Below are 18,970 nucleotides of genomic sequence, written 5' to 3' on the forward strand. Positions count from 1 at the left end.
GTTTTTGAATAACATAAAGAATTATGAGTTTCGATTTTTATTTCACATATGAAACGAACTAATGTTACTAAAATTTAGTAAATTTTATGTAAAATTTGAAGGTTTTATTTCACCAAAATTGCTATAAATAATTAATTTATTAAAGAATATACCTTATAATTATTTGTTGTTACCATGCTATTATAAATGATAAAATAAAATATAAAAATTAGCCTTCTATTAAAATTGGCTATTAAAATAAAATATTATTAGAGGATTATCATCTTGAATGTAAAACTCATTTTTATATTCGTGATTGTGACCTGTTTGTAAGAGAAGAGGTGAGGCTAGATTGAAGTAAATATATTAGGCATTGAAATATTCTTAATAACAATATTATATTAAAATTATTATTAAATATTATAAATAATTATATTAAGAATTATTAAATTATATTTAATAATAAATATGTTAAAATATGACTAAATAATTTATTATTTTATTAAATTATATTTAATAGTAATCTTATTAAAATTGAATAACAATAACAATAATCATCTACCTAACAAAAATTCTACTAATGGTACTATAGTCACTTAAGCCTTTTTTCTTATGCTATTACAATATTTATTATATTCAACTAGACATAAGAATACTATTATAGCTCTATTCTATTCCATTAAACCAAATAATTGAACTACTGCTTATAGCTCTATTCCATTGCAATTCTATTCTATTCACCCAAACTAAACGTGGTGTAAGTCTATTTTTTTTAAAATAAATGCCTAATTTAAAATTAACACATGGCAAAAAAAGAGGACAGAAAATATTATTTTCTCTTTTTTATAAATATTTTTATTTTTTCTTGCTTTAGAACTAGACTGGTGCTTAAATCAGTCAGACCACCAATTCTTGATTTGATCAATTTTTTCAATTCGATCAAATAAATTATTAAAAATTCATAAAATAAAACTATTTAAAAAATAGAGAAAATCAGTTCAATTGTTTTTTTAGTTGGGTTTAATCGACCTGTATCAATTTGTGTTTTAATTGGCTCAACCCCTATCTTCGAACAATATCCTAATCGATTTGACCAAGCATTCTAATTTGGTTCTGACCAATGAAATAACTTTTTCGATCTTGTCAAGTTGAGCAAGCAAGCTATAAAGTTTGAAAATAAAACTAATAGCCAACTTCTTCACCTCAAGAGAGCAAATTTGAGCATTATTGGTATTATCATACATTATAAAAGAGTAAGACAGAAAAATAGAAAAAAAATAGAGAGAGAAATAATGTAAAAGAAAAGAAAATGATAGAATTAAATATATTTTTTAAAGTTTATATGACATGACAGATTATTATTGGCTGTAATTTTATAATGGATATAACATTTTGTGGAAAATAGGTAATAGAAGAATAATTTAGGTACCACTTTTGATAAAAAAAATATTGAGGCACCTAAATGGAAAAAATGCATAATTTAGATAACAATTTATATGTTAAATCTTTATTAAAAAAGATTTAATAGTTTGACTAATAGAGATACTAACTTGAGAAAAAATATATTTAAATAACACTTGTGACAAAAAGAATGTTTAAGTACCAAGATACGGAAAAGGATATTGTTTAAGTACAAATTTATTAGTTAAACCTTGAATAAAAATACACTTAAATTTATTTATTTATTTAATTTATTTTAAGACTATATTATTTTTAAAGATTTTAAAGATACTCCACATCTACTTCATTCTCTTTTTTATTAAAAAGATTATTTGGGTTTATAGTATATGGATTTTGCTTGGTAAAGTGGAAAAAATTGGAAAAAACTAGAGGGATGAAGAACATAATTTTTTTTCTATAGATGTGTTTGATAAAAGCGATAAAAAAACATTTAAAAAATACATAACTTTGAATCAACTTCTTTCTTATTTCTTTCCTCTCGTCGTTTCAATTTGAAAGAATTAATTTATATACATTAAGATAAAAATGATCATATCTCCCGTTTGTTTTTTTTACTTTTCTTCCCAACCAAGCACATTTAAAACTTATTTTCTTTCCCCTTTTACATTCTCTCTTCTCATCCCTCTATTTTTCCACTCAACTAATCCCACCCATAATATTTGATTTTTAAATTTTTAGATTTATAATATTTTTATATATTTTGAAGCTATTTAAAACTTTGAATTTGTTTAAAGTAATGGAAAATGTTTTAAAATAATTATAAAAATGTAAAATATAATTTTTTTAATATCAAACATTATAATCATTAAACAGATTTTATAATTAAACTAATTATATCAAATTAAATAAAAAGATTAAAGCTCGGGACTAAAACTACAATAACCCAAAAATCCCTTTATAAAAAATAATTCTCCTTATCGCCATTGGTGGATAGTGAAGGAGGCGCCAAAACCAGTAACCTAATCTTCCGAAGTACCCACCGGATAAGGAACAACTCTGAGTTGAGATTTAAGGAATTCACCGTTATATCTTGTACCTTTTTGCAGTGCCTAAAGCCAGAAACAATAAAGAAAAAAAGTGCGAGCTTGTTATGGCAATAACAGTGGCTAACTGCTGCTTCTCCGCACTCAGCTCTACCTTCAAATCCCGTTATTGCCACTTACGTTTCGCTACTTCCCCTTCCCATTCGTACTTTGACGCCCGCTCTCTTAAAGCCACCAATAATAAGAAACGAGCTCTCAAAGGAAGCTCCTCGTCAGCATCTCCCCGTAAATCCAATGCTGAAGTAAGTCAAGTGATTTACCAAAGCTTGCAGCAAGGAAAGTAATTAACCATTTTGTATGTCATTGTGAAGTCCTATTTGGGAAGTTTTATCATTTAGGAGAATATATGGGTAACAATTTTAAATTATGGGAATAATTGGTGTTAGTATGGACCTTTTGAGTATCTTCTGTAGATTTCAAAGGAAATTTATACAGCGGGTCAAGTAGATCCTCTTTTAACTAATCTACTGGTGTAATATGTTTCATATTAAGAAAGATTATGTTTTTACAGAAGAAACTTCCGGGAAGATTGAAAGATGACAAGTCCGGTTTATATGCTGATGGAATTAGTGGTCAGGGGGACATGGGCCGTCCTCAATCAACAGGTTTTAAATCATTTGGTACGCAAAGAAAAGACAAGAAGGAGTTTCAGCTCGATTCAAGGGAGCAACAGGTACACTTGCAAAACCTATAGTTTGAGGGGAATTTGTTTTTGCCTTTAATAGTTGAACGTGAAGGCCTTTGACAGTTACAAGATTGGGTTATTTTATATTCATCCATTGCTTGGCTATTTACTAAAGCAGCAACCCCAAGGTTAAGCTAAACTTTTGCAGATGCAAAAAACCCCATTTCCAACCATTTATGACACCCGGGGTGTAATTAGTTAGCTTAACTTACTTCTCAAGAAACTTGGACTTCATTATGACTCTCACTTTTAATTGTTCATGAGGCAGTATACAAAGTCACTTGACTCATACATGACACCCAATATCTATAATGAACAATGTGCTAATCTCAATAATGTTGGATGCCCATGAAACTTTCTGTGAACTTTTTAATCCTTTATCTGGGATTGTTGTCATTTTTTTTTTCAAAATTTCTAGAAGTGTGCTTGCTAAAATTCTTAGCAAACTTTTCATAATATAAAAAATACTACTACATTAGTTTTCATCATCATTTGCCCACTCTTGTTTCTTTTGTGTACACTCAATTTGCTTTTGTGCAACACTTTATTTGTTATTCTCTGTTTCCATTTCATTTTCAGGTTGAACCAGGGAGTCTTCAGGATGCTAACTTTCTCAATGCTGTTGTGAAGGTTCGGAAATGATTAAAGCAAATATATATATATGTTATGTTTGGAATGTTCAATCTGTTTAGTCTGTTAAACAGTAGAGTGCTGTATTGCCTCTATCATACTTAACATTTCTAATTGTTGCATATTTGAGCGCCTGCTGTGCATATCTAAACAGCATTTGTGTCTGACCTTTTTTTAATGTAGATTCTGGTCATGTTTATTCTCTAGATGTATTAGAAACGTTTCTTGGTAAGTCATTATTTACAGAATCTATCTGCTATTTGTTTATGATAAGTCTCATATCTGATCTAGGTTTACTGCACTCATACCGCACCTGATTATTCCCTTCCTTGGCAAAAGCAACGACAATATACAAGCACCGGAAGGCAAGAGTCTAACCTGTTTCTGGTTCTGAGGCATATAGACAGCTTTTAAGAAAAAGATCTTAGCGGGTTCTCAAGCTTTTCTTATTCCAATCAAGTGGTTTTTCGTCTGTCATTCATCTTGTGTTGTATATTAGGTATTAAATTTCAATTTAGAGTTATATTCCCTTCTTGTAATCATGCAGCGCTTTCATGATTGGGGATGGGAAGCTCTTAACAAATGCACATTGCGTGGAACATGATACACAGGTATTCTATTCAAGTTCTGGAGTACATAATAGATGCTAAATTATCTATAAAACTTAGGGGATACAGTTGAATCATCACACAGCTGAATAATATAGCTTTTGAATTTGCTGGAGATATTATTACCAACTGTCAAAGTTTTTACTGTTTATGTGATCCTAGAAAGCCACATCTTTCATTTCTTATTGATGAAATTAGAGATGAATACTCTAATGTATTGAGGAAAAAACTCTCTCAAAGTATATATTTCTTAGAAATATGTACAACTATATATACATGAAAATTGAATCAACTTAAGGAAAGAATATCTCTTAATTAGAATCTCTAAAAACCAGTTGTAATCTCTAAAGATACTAATTAATGCTATCAAATAATCAAAAGATTCTCAGCACTTATCCAACTTCAACATGTAAATGAGGCTACTATTTAATTTTAAGGGATATTTAGAATGATATTTGTTTGAAGATTCCAGATTTTAGGTTCTGAATTTACCAACCAGAAACAGGCCAGCTTTGGTTCCCTACCACTAAGAATATAAGCCATTTAGACACCATCTTTGGCATCCTTTCTGCTTTTGTGTTCTTATTTAAAATGTGAAAGAAGAATGGCATATAAGGGAAAGTGAAGATCATGTCTGGATTGATGTTCAGAGTTAATAATTTAGAACTCATTTATTTTTAGCTCCCAATTTGTTGGATTTGCATTGTGCTTTCATTCTGTGGATTTAGATGCATTTAATTTGGGATTTTTAAGGTATCTTTGTTCAGATAAGTTGTGTCATATGGACATCTTGACCTTGGTTGTCAGTTGAAATATATAAAATCATCAGGACTTGCATGTTAGCCATATCAGTTTTCTTTCAAATAACTTGGAGCTGGATCTTTTTTGTCATTATTTCTAGCCTGCTTTGATTGCATTTTACTGTTCTCTTCAGTTGGTTATTCATTCTCTTTGTTTTTGTCTTTTGTGACAACAGGTTAAAGTAAAGAGAAGAGGAGATGATACCAAATATGTAGCTAAGGTATTATTCCTAATAATTTTTTCATGATGTTTGATCAACAGCGGTGTCTTAAATTTTATTAGTGCCTTATTAGACATAAATTTTTTGAGATAAATTAATTGACTTATTTAGTTTTCTCATTGAATAATAATATACTACTTCAAATTAATATTTATTTAGGATACCCATTAGCGGGATAAGTATATCAAATGAATATTTCTGCATGGTAATGCACATCATTGGCAAGCAAGGTATCAGTTGAAAATATGACAAGGAATCATAAGTTGTTCAGGTCATGAGTTGTGCTGCTTGTTCAACATTATTAAAGTCTTGCAGCTTAATATCATCTCATGATTTACTGAACAGGTTTTAGCCAGAGGTGTTGATTGTGATATAGCTTTGCTTTCAGTAGAGAGTGAGGAATTCTGGAAAGGAGCTAAGCCACTCCACTTGGGACACTTGCCGCGTCTTCAGGTTTTGAAGAGCCCTTCTACCTTTTTTGATCATAGATTATTCTCTCAATGCATTTTGCAATACCTCATGCTTCATCATGAATCTTAAAGACATTCCAATTGATTAATTACCTTGATGAAATTAGCAATTTTCAGATTCAGCAGAGGAACTATGATAAAATAATTCCAGTAGTCTTCAGTTTTTGTCTGTTTTTTTTTTTGGGGGGGGGGTGGAGTGGGGGGGTTCAGTGATATGATCTGCTATCAATACAAAATGATTATAGCTGAATAATGAAAAGCCTAACGCCACACTAAGTAGTTACTCCATGTTTGATGGTCATGTAAGGTCATAATAAGCTGTGTGTACCTGTAATGTCTTTGTGAGAAATTCTACAGACCTGCCTGATCTGTATGAGGCATGAGATGAATTAGACACATGAAATCTTAGTAGCTCCACATGTCCTTCTTTCAACGTGACATTCAAAGTCCTTCATTGTTCAGCTTTATCCTAGTTAGATGAAAGAGTTTGAAGCTTTAATGGCTCATGCTAGGATGGTTATGACAAATTTCTTTTTGAGCTGTTTCTGTTTCGTTTTGTTTATGGGCAGGATGCAGTAACTGTTGTGGGATATCCCCTAGGAGGAGACACCATTTCAGTGACAAAGGGTGTTGTTTCACGTATAGAGGTTTGGTTCACCCCTTCAAAGTGATAATGACAAGCATCCATCAAATCTTGCCTTGCCATATAACAACTTTGATGTCCATATCCATTTTTTCCTTTTTCTTGACAATATGGTAAATAGATTACTGTATATAATTTGCTTTCTGAAATTCTTATACTTCAGGTCACATCATATGCCCATGGCTCATCTGATTTGTTGGGCATTCAAATTGATGCAGCAATAAATCCTGGTCAGTAAGTCATTGAAATTTGTATACCTAAGCCTTTCATCATCTCCCTTTTTGAAAGGTGTTATCCATATCATTGTGATAGTCATTGCTTATACTTGGTAGATTTTAGGTAATAGTGGTGGTCCTGCATTCAATGAGCAGGGAGAGTGCATTGGGGTTGCATTTCAGGTACATCTTCTGTGTCAATTTTGATTCACTTTCAAAATTTTGGAATTATGCCAAAATATGTCATCAAATGCTTCTTTTTTTAAAAAAAAAAAATGGTTTAGTACTATTTATGTTTTCTTTGTTTTCATGATGCCACTGCCTTCCATTTTTCCCTTTTGAGTTGTCTCAAAATGTTTTTGATGACTAGAACAAGAATTAACTGTTTGTTTATGGTGTTGTACTCTTAGTTGAATTAGTTATTGAAGTAACTGACAATAGTTAGTGACAAAATGTATCTACTATGTAAAAGCAAAAAGCACTCCTTAAAACTGTAAATATGTCTGAGGAATAACATTATGTGACAAGGGGTGATAGTACTTCTATTACTTGCGTCCTTTAAAATTTTGACATGTTTGGCCCTATTTTAATTTACCAACTTTTGTTCTTTTCTTCACATGTTTTTGCTTCTGCTATGTTTAGTCCCTCATAATCTTTCCATCCCCTACCATTTATTAAATTATGCATTAACGGGAGACTTCCTTTAGGTTTACAGATCCGAGGAAGCTGAAAATATTGGCTATGTCATACCAACTACAGTTGTATCTCATTTTCTAAATGACTATGAGAGAAATGGAAAATATACAGGTTAGAGTCTGGTCCTAACTTATACTTTTGGTGCTTCCGTGAGTATGTGAAATATGTATTATGCTTGCATATAAATCTGTGTGAATATATTTGGAGTTTGATAACTAGTGCATTAGGTACCCTCTTCTCTTTCACAGTATTGCACAGGGTTCATCATTTTTGTTATTGTTAATTTATGATACAAATTCATTCCTGTAGCTTCAGTATATCTGTTCATATCCTTCCAAGTTGATACATAAAGTTCTTTGTGTAAGTCCAATGGTTCATGTTATTTCCTTCCAAAGTACACTACTTGGAGCTACAATTAGATTTTTGCAACAGTTTCTATGTCCTCATCACATAACTGCATGATGAACAAAGTATATCTTAACAGAGTGCAATGCTTTAAAATGAATCTAGCCACTTGCTCCGAACAAGCCATATCTTGTAGCCTGCCAGTTGCTTGAATTAACCATTATGCTAAATATTATTTTTCAATTGTTGACTATCATTCTGTTACTGATTTGTGATTCACACCTAGTAATCAATGATGAATATCAAAGCTACGTGGTATTTTTTTCAAAAGTAAAATAAACAAATGAAGCCATTTGTTGAGTTCCAGGTTTCCCTTGCCTTGGTGTATTGCTGCAGAAGTTGGAGAATCCAGCACTACGTGCGTGCTTACAAGTACAGTCTAATGAGGTACTTATGCTACAATTGACTCAGCATATAAAGCATAATGCACAAATGCACTTGTACACATATTTCTAATGTTTTTCCAATATAAAATTTGACTTCCACAGGGGGTGCTTGTTCGAAGAGTTGAACCTACTTCGGATGCGAATAATGTTTTAAAGCAGGTATGCTGACAATGTTCACAAGTATGAAAGCATGTTGCACCTTTAGTTCTATTTTATTGTTCATCTCAGTTTTTTGTGCTCAAACCATGAATGGGTGAGAATTTGATTGTTATTTGTTTCAAGTTGTTGTCATGAGAGTCCGATTTCCTCACAGATTGATGAAATTAAAGATGAATACTCTAATATATTGAAGAAAATCTCACTCAAAAACTATATATTTCTCAAAAATTTGTACGGATATATATACATGAAGCATTGAATCATGTAAGGAAAGAATATCTCTAATTAGAATCTCTAAAAATCAGCTATAATCCCTAAAGATTAGCTATTCAATGCTGTCAAATAAATCAGAGATTCTCAATACTTCCCCTCAAGTTGGTGAGTAGATGTCTTGCGTGCCCAACTTGCAAAGAAGATTATGGTATGTCTTATAGCTAAGCCTTTTAGTAAAAACATCAACCAACTGTTTTTTCGGATACTAGATAAGATAGATTTAAGACACCATTGGTTACTTTTTCCTTGATAAAATGACGATCCATTTCAATGTGCTTGGTCCTATTGTGCTGCATTGGATTTTGAGTTATGCTGATGGTCGCTTTGTTGTCACAGTACAGGGTTGATCCATTTTCATTCAACATCTTTTGCTCTTCCAATACCTTTTGCAGACATAAAAGCTCACAAACACCTTGAGCCATGACCTTATATTCAGCCTCTGCACTTGATAGAGCAACAACAATTTGTTTCTAGTGACTAAGTTTCCTCCACAAGAGTACAATAACCCGTTATAGACCTTCTATTCAGGGGCGTAGCCAGGGGGGGCTGGCATGGGCCCCGGCCCCCCCTAAAATGTAAAATTGCATTTTAGGCCCTTAGATTTTTTTTAAAATTTTAAATTAGTAAAGGTAAAATTTCACTTTTGCCCCCCATAAAATTATAAAAATTTGATTTAATCATTTACAAATTATAAAGATATAAACTATAAAAAATTAAAATTTTATCCAGCCCCTCCTAAAAAAATTTTCTAGCTTCGCCCCTGCTTCTATTATCAAGAGAGTCAGCCCAATCATTTGTAAATACTTCTATCTTGAGATGACTATTTTTGGAGAAGAGAATACCTTTGCCCGGTGCAGACTTCAAATAGCACAAAATTCTCAATAGTGCCTGCATATAGGCTTCACAAAGATCATGCATAAACTGACTTACCAAACTAACTGCATAGGCTATATCAGGTTGAGTATGAGTGAGATAAATCAATCGTCCGACGCGTGTTTGATATCTCCCTTTATCCATCATTGCATCGATCCTTGCTTGTAACTTGTGATTACTCTCAATAGGTGATTTTGATAGTTTGCAACCCAACATGCTAGTCTTTGTCAGAAGATCTAAGACATACTTTCTTTGAGAAATAAAGATTTCCTCTTTCGATCTAGCCACTTTTATTCCAAGGAAATATTGTAACTTTACCAAGATTTTGAATTCTTGAGCCAATTGTTTCTTAAGCCAGGCCATTCCTTTCCTGTCGGCTCCTGTCATAATTATGTTATCAACATAGAGTATAAGGAGAGTTATCTTATGCTTGTGATGTTTTATAAAGAGGGTATAATCAACATTACTTTGTCGATAGTCAAACAACACCATAGCCTTACCAAATTTGTCAAACCAGGTTTTGGGAGATTGCTTTAGTCCATATAGGGCCTTTTTCAGTCTACACACCTTCCATTTTGTATCTTTGGCCTCGAATCCTGGAGAAACTTTCATATACACTTCTTTTTCCAGGTCTTCATGTAAGAAGGCATTCTTTACATCAAACCACTACAAGTCCCAGTCAAGATTTGCTGTACATGATAAAAGGATCCTAATCGTGTTCAATTTATCAACAGGAGCAAATGTTTCCTGATAATTCATTCCATATGTCTGAGTGAATCATTGCGCTACTAATTTGACTTTGAGTCTTTCAATTGAACCATCAACCTTATACTTTATTGTAAACACTTATTTGCAACTAACCATTTTCTGCCCCTCAAAAGAATTAGCCGATTCCCATGTCTCATTTTTTGCTAAAGCTCACATGTCTATCATAGCCTTCTTTCATCTTTGATCAGTGATGGCTTCTCTCCAATCCTGTGGAACAGACAGAGAGAACAAGGACAAAGCAAAAACTCTATAGGATGGGGATAAGGAATCATAAGAGATAAAGTCAAAGATAGGATGTAAAGTGCAAGTTCTAACACCTTTTCGTTGGGTTATTGGTAATTCTAAATCAGTAGCAAATTCAGGTAAAAAAGACTGATTTGACAGTGAAGAATCAGGGCACAGAGTAGATTGTATGATGACATCTTTTTTCTTGCCTTTTCTAGTGTATGTTCTTAAATCAGGCCTATCCAACAACCGTCCACTAGTGTTCTCTTGAACCAAAGTCTCTGTTGGAACTCAAATTTCCCTCGGAAGAGTAACAGAGCAAGGTGTCATCTTTTCATTTTCAATAGCTTTCTCTTGAAGAGATGGTTGTGATGAAGAAAAATAAGGTTCATCCTCACGACATGTTACATCCATACTTACATAATATTTTCTAGATGGCAGATGATAACATTTCTAACCTTTTTGTGTGAGAGTATATTAAATGAAAACACATTTGACTGCTAGAGGATCCAGTTTGCTCCCATGTCAAAGATGGACAAAGCAAACACAACCAAATACCTTCAGTGAAACCGAGTAATTCGTCTTGCCCTGTAAGATTTCTATGGGACTTATAAAATTAAGGACTCGAAGAGGCATTCGATTAATGAGATAAGCAGCAACCAAAATCGCATCCCCCCAATAAGGCTTTGGGAGGTTCATAGTGAACATAAGTGATCTAGCAACCTCCAAGCGATGTTGATTTTTCCTTTCGGTAACACCATTCTGAGTACTTGTATCGGGACAATTGGTCTGATGTCGAATCCCATATGATTCTAAATAATCATTAAAGTTATACTCAATTGCATTATTAGTTCGCAAAATTTTAACTTTAGCATCAAACTGAGTAGTAATCAATTTACGAAAAGAACGAAAACATGAGAAAACATTACTTTTGGACTTTAATAGAAAAATCCATGTCATCAACAGTCAATAAATGTAACAAACCAACGATTACTAGATAAAGAAGTAAGGCGAGTAGGGCCCCAAACATCAGAATGAATAATCTCAAAAGGAACAGTACTTCATTATTACATAAATGATAACTTTTTCTTATTTTCTTAGCAAATTCACATGCATCACAAACTAAAGGATCCAACTTAGTTATTGAAAACAAAGTAGGAAACATCTTGGCAAGAACAGTAAAAGATGGATGTCCTAATCGACTATGTCATTGAATTTTCTTTTGGTTGACATTTTTATTTTCTCCAAATAAGACTTGAGACATACTGGACGATCGATCCAGAAGATATAAGCCATCACACAATTTACCACTGCCAATTGTCTTCCTTGATTATAATTTAAGGCTTTAGTGATAGAACTAACAAATAAAAGGTTAACCGGAAATTTAAGGACATTGAGGACAGAGGATAAAATGGTATTAGGAGTACAAACAACAGAACCTATTCCAGAGACGAAGGTAAAGGAGCCATGGGCTATTCGCACACTATCTTTAGATGGACAACTAGTACGGTTAAATAAGTTTTTGTTTGACCCTGTCAAGTCTATTCGCACCGGAATCAATAATCCAAGATTCAAAAGTAGATGGAGCATTTAAAACAGTACTTGATTTCACATGATTAGACTTAGCACCCGAGGTAGAGTCCAATTGAGAAAAGAGACGTTGGAGATGTTAAATCTCGTTTGAGGAAAAACTCTCAGCAAAAGTGGACTTGTCCTTTGTTGTCACAGAATTTGACAAATTTGCCTGAGACCAAGAATGTAGCACCCTAAACCCGGCCCAGACGTTAAGGTCGAATCCGACGTGCCACATTGAAGTCAAAAACCCGTGTTCCCTTTTTAGTGTTTTAAAAAGCCGACTTTTGTCAAACTAACCAAGTGAATGGAAGCTGGGCACCAGGTAGGTATCCATAACAGAGGAGGTGAGCCATGAAGGCTGCTTAAGTACTAAGTTCTCCGATTGGATCCAATCCTAGAGATGCCCACATCCATTGCCACACTTGGTTATAACAAGTTGAAATTTCTTTGAGTGATTATCTTTGGTAAATCGAATATTCGTGACGTCGTGTTATTTAAAAAAAAAATCAAGTATCGTTTTGAAATCACGCCCTAAGTCTAGCCCATTTGAATTAGTATCCATCAATTTAAAGTTGTTTAAAATAATATAATCCCAGAAAATTAAAGAAGAAAATAAAGTTAAAATGGCCTTATTACAACCCAAAAATTAAATAGTAATTAAAATTAACTTAAGAAAATCAGTCTCTTTTTCAAACCCAAAAGTATTCACCATGGCCACTCTGAATCCCATCCGGCTCCAAGTCACTCACATCAAGGCTCACCTGCAAGGTTAAAGAAGGGTGAGTTTGGAGAAACTTCGATGTGTAAGGAAAACCCATTCAAAGCCCAAGTCACCTCAAGCCCATTGGGCCTAAGCCCATTCAGTAATAGTGGTGCTGGGCCGAGCCCTTTTCAGATTACAATAACCGGGCTGAGCCCTTATTCAAATAACAGATGGCCCATAGGCCTATTTCAAAATACATGCAACATCAGTAAACATATGCAAGCCCATACGAGGAGACTACTCAATCCACCAACCACTACACTCCACCCATACCACCCATACACTCCATGTGGGAATAGCTCAACCCACCCAAATTAACACTCCACGATTGCTTGCTTGCTGCTCGATTAACAATAAATTGAGGCAAAGCCTCCAAGACGTGGACAAGCCACTTTCGATTTCTTCTTACATCAATATCCTAGTCCTATACATCAGATAATAACAACATGACATGCAGTAAATAACAACAGTCAAACATGCATTTAGGTCAATTTAACCCTAGGGGCATTTCGGTAATTTATCTCCTAGGGGTAAAATTGTAAATTTTCACTTCTAAAGGTATTTCAAGAATTTATCTATTTTAGGGTTTTTCATGCATATTCCTACCTTTCACGTACTAATGTAATCACTACTGAGGGTTCTTACTGAATTGGGCCGTTGGCCCATCATTCCAATTTTGGCTCATTAAGCCCAAAAATATCGAGGGCACGAAATCATGCACTTTGCGGTCAAACATTGCACTTACTAAAAACATTAATCGATTTACCTCATGAGCATTCGCACACTCACAAATCTACAAAATACCGGTTTTCGACATTTCGCTTTTCGACTTTTGCCGATCTAGACTAAGAAAGAGGGTGTTAGTTACACACATTTGCGACGATATCTTGACGAGATCCACACACGAACCGCCTACAATTGGATTACTAACACGTTAATCTAACTATTCAAATACAAACTACGTATTAACCCCTTACAATATTCGCCAACCACACCTACAGTCATAGTAAGCTTATAAGAAATCAATAAGCAACTCATTAACAAATTTTGTCAATGTTTACCACATAATCATAATTTCACCGCAAGTCGTCTTCCCGAGCAACAATCACTAAATCATTTATAACTGAGCTACTGAAACTCCAAATCAAGTACCGTTAATTTTCCCGAAAATAGACTTATATATCTTCTATCCATAAAATTTTCAGAATTTTTGGTTTAGCCAATCAATACCAGATTTTTCTCAAATTTTCCCATGTTTCACTGTTTGACTAATCTGACTACTCTTCATTACGAATCAAATTTCTCATTGTATAGAATTCAAAATATGTTCTTGTTTATTTCATTTGAAACTAGACTCATTAATCTTTAATTACATAATTTATGCAGCTTCTAACTCATCTCCCACAATTTATGGTGATTTTCCAAAGTCACGTTACTGCTGCTGTCCCAAGCAGATTTATTACCAAATCACTCTTTCACACCTAACTTGCATGCTTGTGTTATTTAAACATGAATATCACCAATCAATCATCACATATCTATGATTTTTCTTAAGTATAATCTCCATTTCATCATTTTAAAGCACAACATGTTAGCCGATTTTTCCCCTTAGCATCTAAGGCACATGCATGCTCATTTGTTTGACTCAACTTTACCTATCTTCTATTTTTCATCAAAAGAACATGAAACAATAACCATTTCCTTCATTTTAATTCATGACTAAATGCTCACAACACAACTAAAAACCAAAATATGTTTCAAGAGTTAAGGTAGAATCAAGAAGAACTCATGAACATCAAGATAGAGGTAAACTACCATGAACTTACCTTCAATTTCCTTCCCCAAGTGACCGAACATTCAAGAGCTTTCTCCTCTCCTTTCTCTTCTCTAACTTTCGACTATGATGAACAAAGATGGACAAAACTTTGTTCTTTTCACCCTTTTTTCTTTTAATAAAATTTCATATTTCATCCTTTTAATTCTTTAATACAAAAGACATGAAATGCCCATCATGGAATATTTACCTAAACCATTATCATGGAACATTTACCTAACCCATTATTATGGAATATTTACCTAATCCATTATCATGGAACATTTACCTAACCCATTATCAATTTGTACCATGAATTATGGATATCAAGTGCTCATATTGTCTACAACAACATGATGGCTAGCCACTTCATGTAAAATGGGAGGTTTGTCATGCAAATCCTCCTATTTTGCACTCCTATTTATTTGGCCACTTCAATTTAGCCTATAGCATTTTCAAATATTTTCACATAGGTTCTATTTCATAATTTCACCCCCTTTTTCTTATGGAACAAAAATTAACTAAAATTGCCGGGTTCTATCTTAAGCTTGGGCCTTCTAGAGGCCCACTAACATAATTAAACCTATGCCAACATTCACAGAATTCCCGAAAATTGGGGCGTTACAAAGAATTACCCCCTCGCTTTCCAGCACGAATTTTTAGTGTGCCAACGCTTACCCCAGTAGTCACACGTCAAGTGATCCTTGTTAGACTTACCACCCGATGGACCATCCTGATTAGCAATGAGACCAGCTTTCCCAGTAGGTGTATTATAGAGCATAACAACATGTCGACTCTCCTTCTGTTGTACATAAGAGTATGCCTCATGGAGAGAAGGGAATGGAGTCTTGCCAATAACTTGAACCCGAATCTAATCATACTCAGTATTCAACCCAGCCAAGAAATCAAAAACTCTCTCCTCCATCTTCTGAAATTTCCCGGCATCACTGGTACAAGTCACCTGAAAATTTTAATAATAATCAAGTTCCTTCCACAAGCCACTTAATTCAGCAAAATATTGAGAAATCGTTAGCTCCCCCTGTTTTGTACTAGGGACTTTATGACGAATCTCAAAAATTTACGCATCATTCCCAATACGAGAGTAGATAAGAGCGGCAACATTCCAAATCTTTTTCGCAGTATCAAGTAGCAAATAAATTTTGGAAATATGGGGTTGCATAGAATTGATAAGCCATGCCATAACAAGAGAGTTCGTTGAATCCCATTGACTAAAAGTTGAATCAGTGAGTTCAAGTTTCGACGTGGTACTGGTAATATATCCCTGCAATCCACGAGGCTTGATAAACAAGTAGGACCTTGACCAAGCAAAGTAATTATGTCCATCAAGCTTCACAGGACTAATTTGCAACTAGGGATTATCGGTTGGAATCACGAGCTTTTCGTCCTTTTGACATAATGTTGAAAACAACAACTAATACCCCAAAAAATCTGCTTGGAAAATTTATAACAAAAACCACTCTAAAAAAAACACAAAAGAGATCCCACATAAAAAATTTAATCGAAATACACCACCAGTTAGAGGAGAATGACCGGAAGGGAGCAGAGAGCATTGCGACAGCATTGGAAAAACACGACTGCAGCAGGTAAAGGCTACGCACAGCGCGTGAAACAAAGAGGTAGAACCTTGTGACGACGCGTGAGGCCCACGCATGGGTCTTCTGGTCATCGGACTCTAGGGTTTCGCTGACGAGTGGATTCCGTCTCCAATGGTAGGGGTGGTGAGAGAGAAAACAAAAGCTAGGGTGGAAAGTACCAATTTAGTGTTTCTAGGGTTTTTGGAACAAAACTTTGAAAATTAGAAAAAAAAATTATCGAAAAAACTCACTGAAAAACTATATATTTCTCAGAAATATGTACAGATATATATACATGAAGCATTGAATCATGTAAAGAAAAAATATCTCTAATTTGAATCTCTAAAAATCAGCTATAACCCCTAAAGATTAGCCATTCAATGCTGTCAAATAAATCAAAGATTTTCAACACAGAAATATATACAGATATAACAGAAGCTTAATGATAAGGATTTCTTTGGCCTTTTTTAGACATTGTGTGTACTTGTATGTTATGAAGATAAATTTTATTTTACATCAATCTTTCCAGGGCGACGTGATTGTCAGTTTTGACGATGTTCATGTGGGTTCTGAAGGAACAGTTCCTTTCAGATCAAATGAGCGCATTGCATTCCGCTATCTCATCAGTCAGAAGTAATGGTCCCTTGTTCTCTATAAAATATCTCATAAAAAGCTGCATGTCATGTTTTCTACTCATTTTAGCAGTTTAAGCAATATATTGCAGAATAAACATTCTTATATCATCTTATCCCTTCTTTTCTTTAAGCATTCATTCTATATTCCTCTAATATAAGCTAGTCTGGTATCCAATTTAAGCTCTCTTACAGATTTGCAGGTGATGTAGCAGAGCTTGGTATTATTAGAGCAGGCAAATTAATGAAAGTTCAAGTAGCGTTAAATCCAAGAGTACATTTGGTATGCAATAAAAGTTTTGGCTCTGAACTGAAACATACAGCTCCAGAATGTCTGTTACATTTGCTTTCATTTTAGAGCTAATGATTTAGATCCTTTTGTGTTTGGTATTCTAGGTTCCCTATCATATTGATGGAGGTCAACCTTCATATCTAATTATTGCTGGTTTGGTGTTTACCCCACTTTCAGAACCATTAATAGAGTAAGTGTGGAGTAACTCGGACTGTTTATTCAATTTTTTGATGATTGGATTTAAAAGGATATTAAGGCTGCTCGTGAATTTCATGTCCGATTTTCAGGGAGGAGTGCGAAGAGTCAATAGGAGTAAGTTAGGGAACTTGTGAAGCATGATACTGAATACAGTGCATGTTGATATCAGTGTTTTTGAGGTTTGACATTTAATTTTTTTCATTCTTCTTCTTAGTTGAAACTGCTAGCTAAGGCACGATACTCTCTGGCAAGATTCAAAGAGGAACAGATTGTAATCTTATCACAGGTATGCTGCTTATAATAATATTTCGTTTGATATTGATAGCTAAGGCAAACTCTCCTTCTACATGTGTTATAAAGATCAAAGGTTTTCTCAGTGGTTAGAAATTGGAGGTTCTAGTTCAAATTTGGAATAGGGCTATCTCTTGTCATAACCATACTTCTAGATTAACCTTCTAATCTGGGAGTAACCAAACTGCTATTTAAAACTATTGACTTCATCTTCGTATCATAAAGCATGGCTTTTCATTAAAGAAAAGTTCAAAACTGTATTTCGGTGCATGGGATCTCACTTGTTTATCTTGTCTTTGATAGGTCTTGGCAAATGAAGTGAACATTGGATATGAGGACATGAGCAACCAGCAGGTTCAGTTTTGTATATCCTCCTACCATTTATATCTTCCAATTTATTCGCCTGTGCTAAAAGTAAAAGTTTCAGGTTTTGAAGTTTAATGGAACTCGAATAAAAAACATTCGTCACCTGGCACACCTTGTTGCTTGTAAGTCCTAACATCCAACCAATTGTCGTCATCATCATCATCATTCATCTTTTTGTTAAATAGTTCTGATGGCAACCTGTATTCTTGGTCAGGTTGCCAAGACAAGTATCTGGTTTTCGAATTCGAAGACAATTACCTAGCTGTTCTGGAGAGGGAAGCAGCAATGGCCGCCTCATCTCGCATTCTCAAAGATTATGGTATTCCATCTGAAAGATCTGATGATCTTTTAGAACCGTATGTTGAATCACTTGGAGACAACCAAGCGATAGAGCAGGACTTTGGGGAGAGTCCCGTTTCGAATTTGGAGATAGGCTTTGATGGACTCCTTTGGGCTTAATTATTAACGATTGTGAATTCAGTTCGACAAAAGGTCAGGGGATAAAAGAAAATCATCACTCGGAAATTATGGTCGGTTTTGCGAGCAGCTTCAGTTCGCCTTTGCCAAGTCAAAGTTTCAGAGTAGCTTATGATGCTGATTTCCATGGAGCCCTTAGCAGAATAACAGAGTGCCATATCTTCCTTCCTTTAACCCTGTACTTTGGGTTATCCCATTTTTCTAAAAAAAAAAAAGAAAAGAATTTGGTTGTAACAGTTTTCCAGAATTCTTGAATGATTAAAGGGAGAATAATAGCATGGTAGCATGCACAAAATCAAAATTAGGCTGCATTTAAACGTCGAGAGAGCATTTGATGTAAATTTTTTAAACAATATAGGTGAATTGTTCGGCTAAATGGTTAATACATTCTATCATTATTTACTGATGCTTCTTCACTGAATTGGGAT

The 18,970-nt window shown here is 34.1% G+C and overlaps 1 protein-coding gene across 1 annotated transcript; it reads left to right on the forward strand.

The window, feature by feature from the left end:
- Positions 1 to 2,324: 2,324 nt before the first annotated feature.
- On the forward strand, positions 2,325 to 18,944 carry LOC108479377 (protease Do-like 2, chloroplastic). The gene is made up of 21 exons (XM_017781929.2): positions 2,325 to 2,725; positions 2,995 to 3,156; positions 3,748 to 3,798; positions 4,090 to 4,163; positions 4,346 to 4,409; positions 5,383 to 5,427; positions 5,773 to 5,880; positions 6,467 to 6,544; positions 6,704 to 6,770; positions 6,880 to 6,938; positions 7,463 to 7,562; positions 8,164 to 8,243; positions 8,345 to 8,401; positions 16,816 to 16,919; positions 17,114 to 17,201; positions 17,315 to 17,400; positions 17,498 to 17,522; positions 17,623 to 17,694; positions 18,003 to 18,053; positions 18,127 to 18,187; positions 18,280 to 18,944. The coding sequence occupies exons 1-21, from the start codon at positions 2,531 to 2,533 to the stop codon at positions 18,522 to 18,524; spliced, it is 1,872 nt and encodes a 623-aa protein (XP_017637418.1). The 5' UTR covers positions 2,325 to 2,530; the 3' UTR covers positions 18,525 to 18,944.
- Positions 18,945 to 18,970: the final 26 nt, after the last annotated feature.

The sequence above is a fragment of the Gossypium arboreum genome, chromosome 12 (genome assembly GCF_025698485.1).
Source record: "Gossypium arboreum isolate Shixiya-1 chromosome 12, ASM2569848v2, whole genome shotgun sequence".
Taxonomy (NCBI): Eukaryota; Viridiplantae; Streptophyta; class Magnoliopsida; order Malvales; family Malvaceae; genus Gossypium; species Gossypium arboreum.

Coding starts and splice junctions, on each gene's coding strand:
- LOC108479377 (XM_017781929.2), top strand. CDS start 2,531: ATGGCAATAACAGTGGCTAACTGCTGCTTCTCCGCACTCAGCTCTACC. Junction 6,545..6,703: donor GTGTTGTTTCACGTATAGAG/GTTTGGTTCACC, acceptor CTTATACTTCAG/GTCACATCATATGCCCATGG. Junction 8,402..16,815: donor CGAATAATGTTTTAAAGCAG/GTATGCTGACAA, acceptor CAATCTTTCCAG/GGCGACGTGATTGTCAGTTT.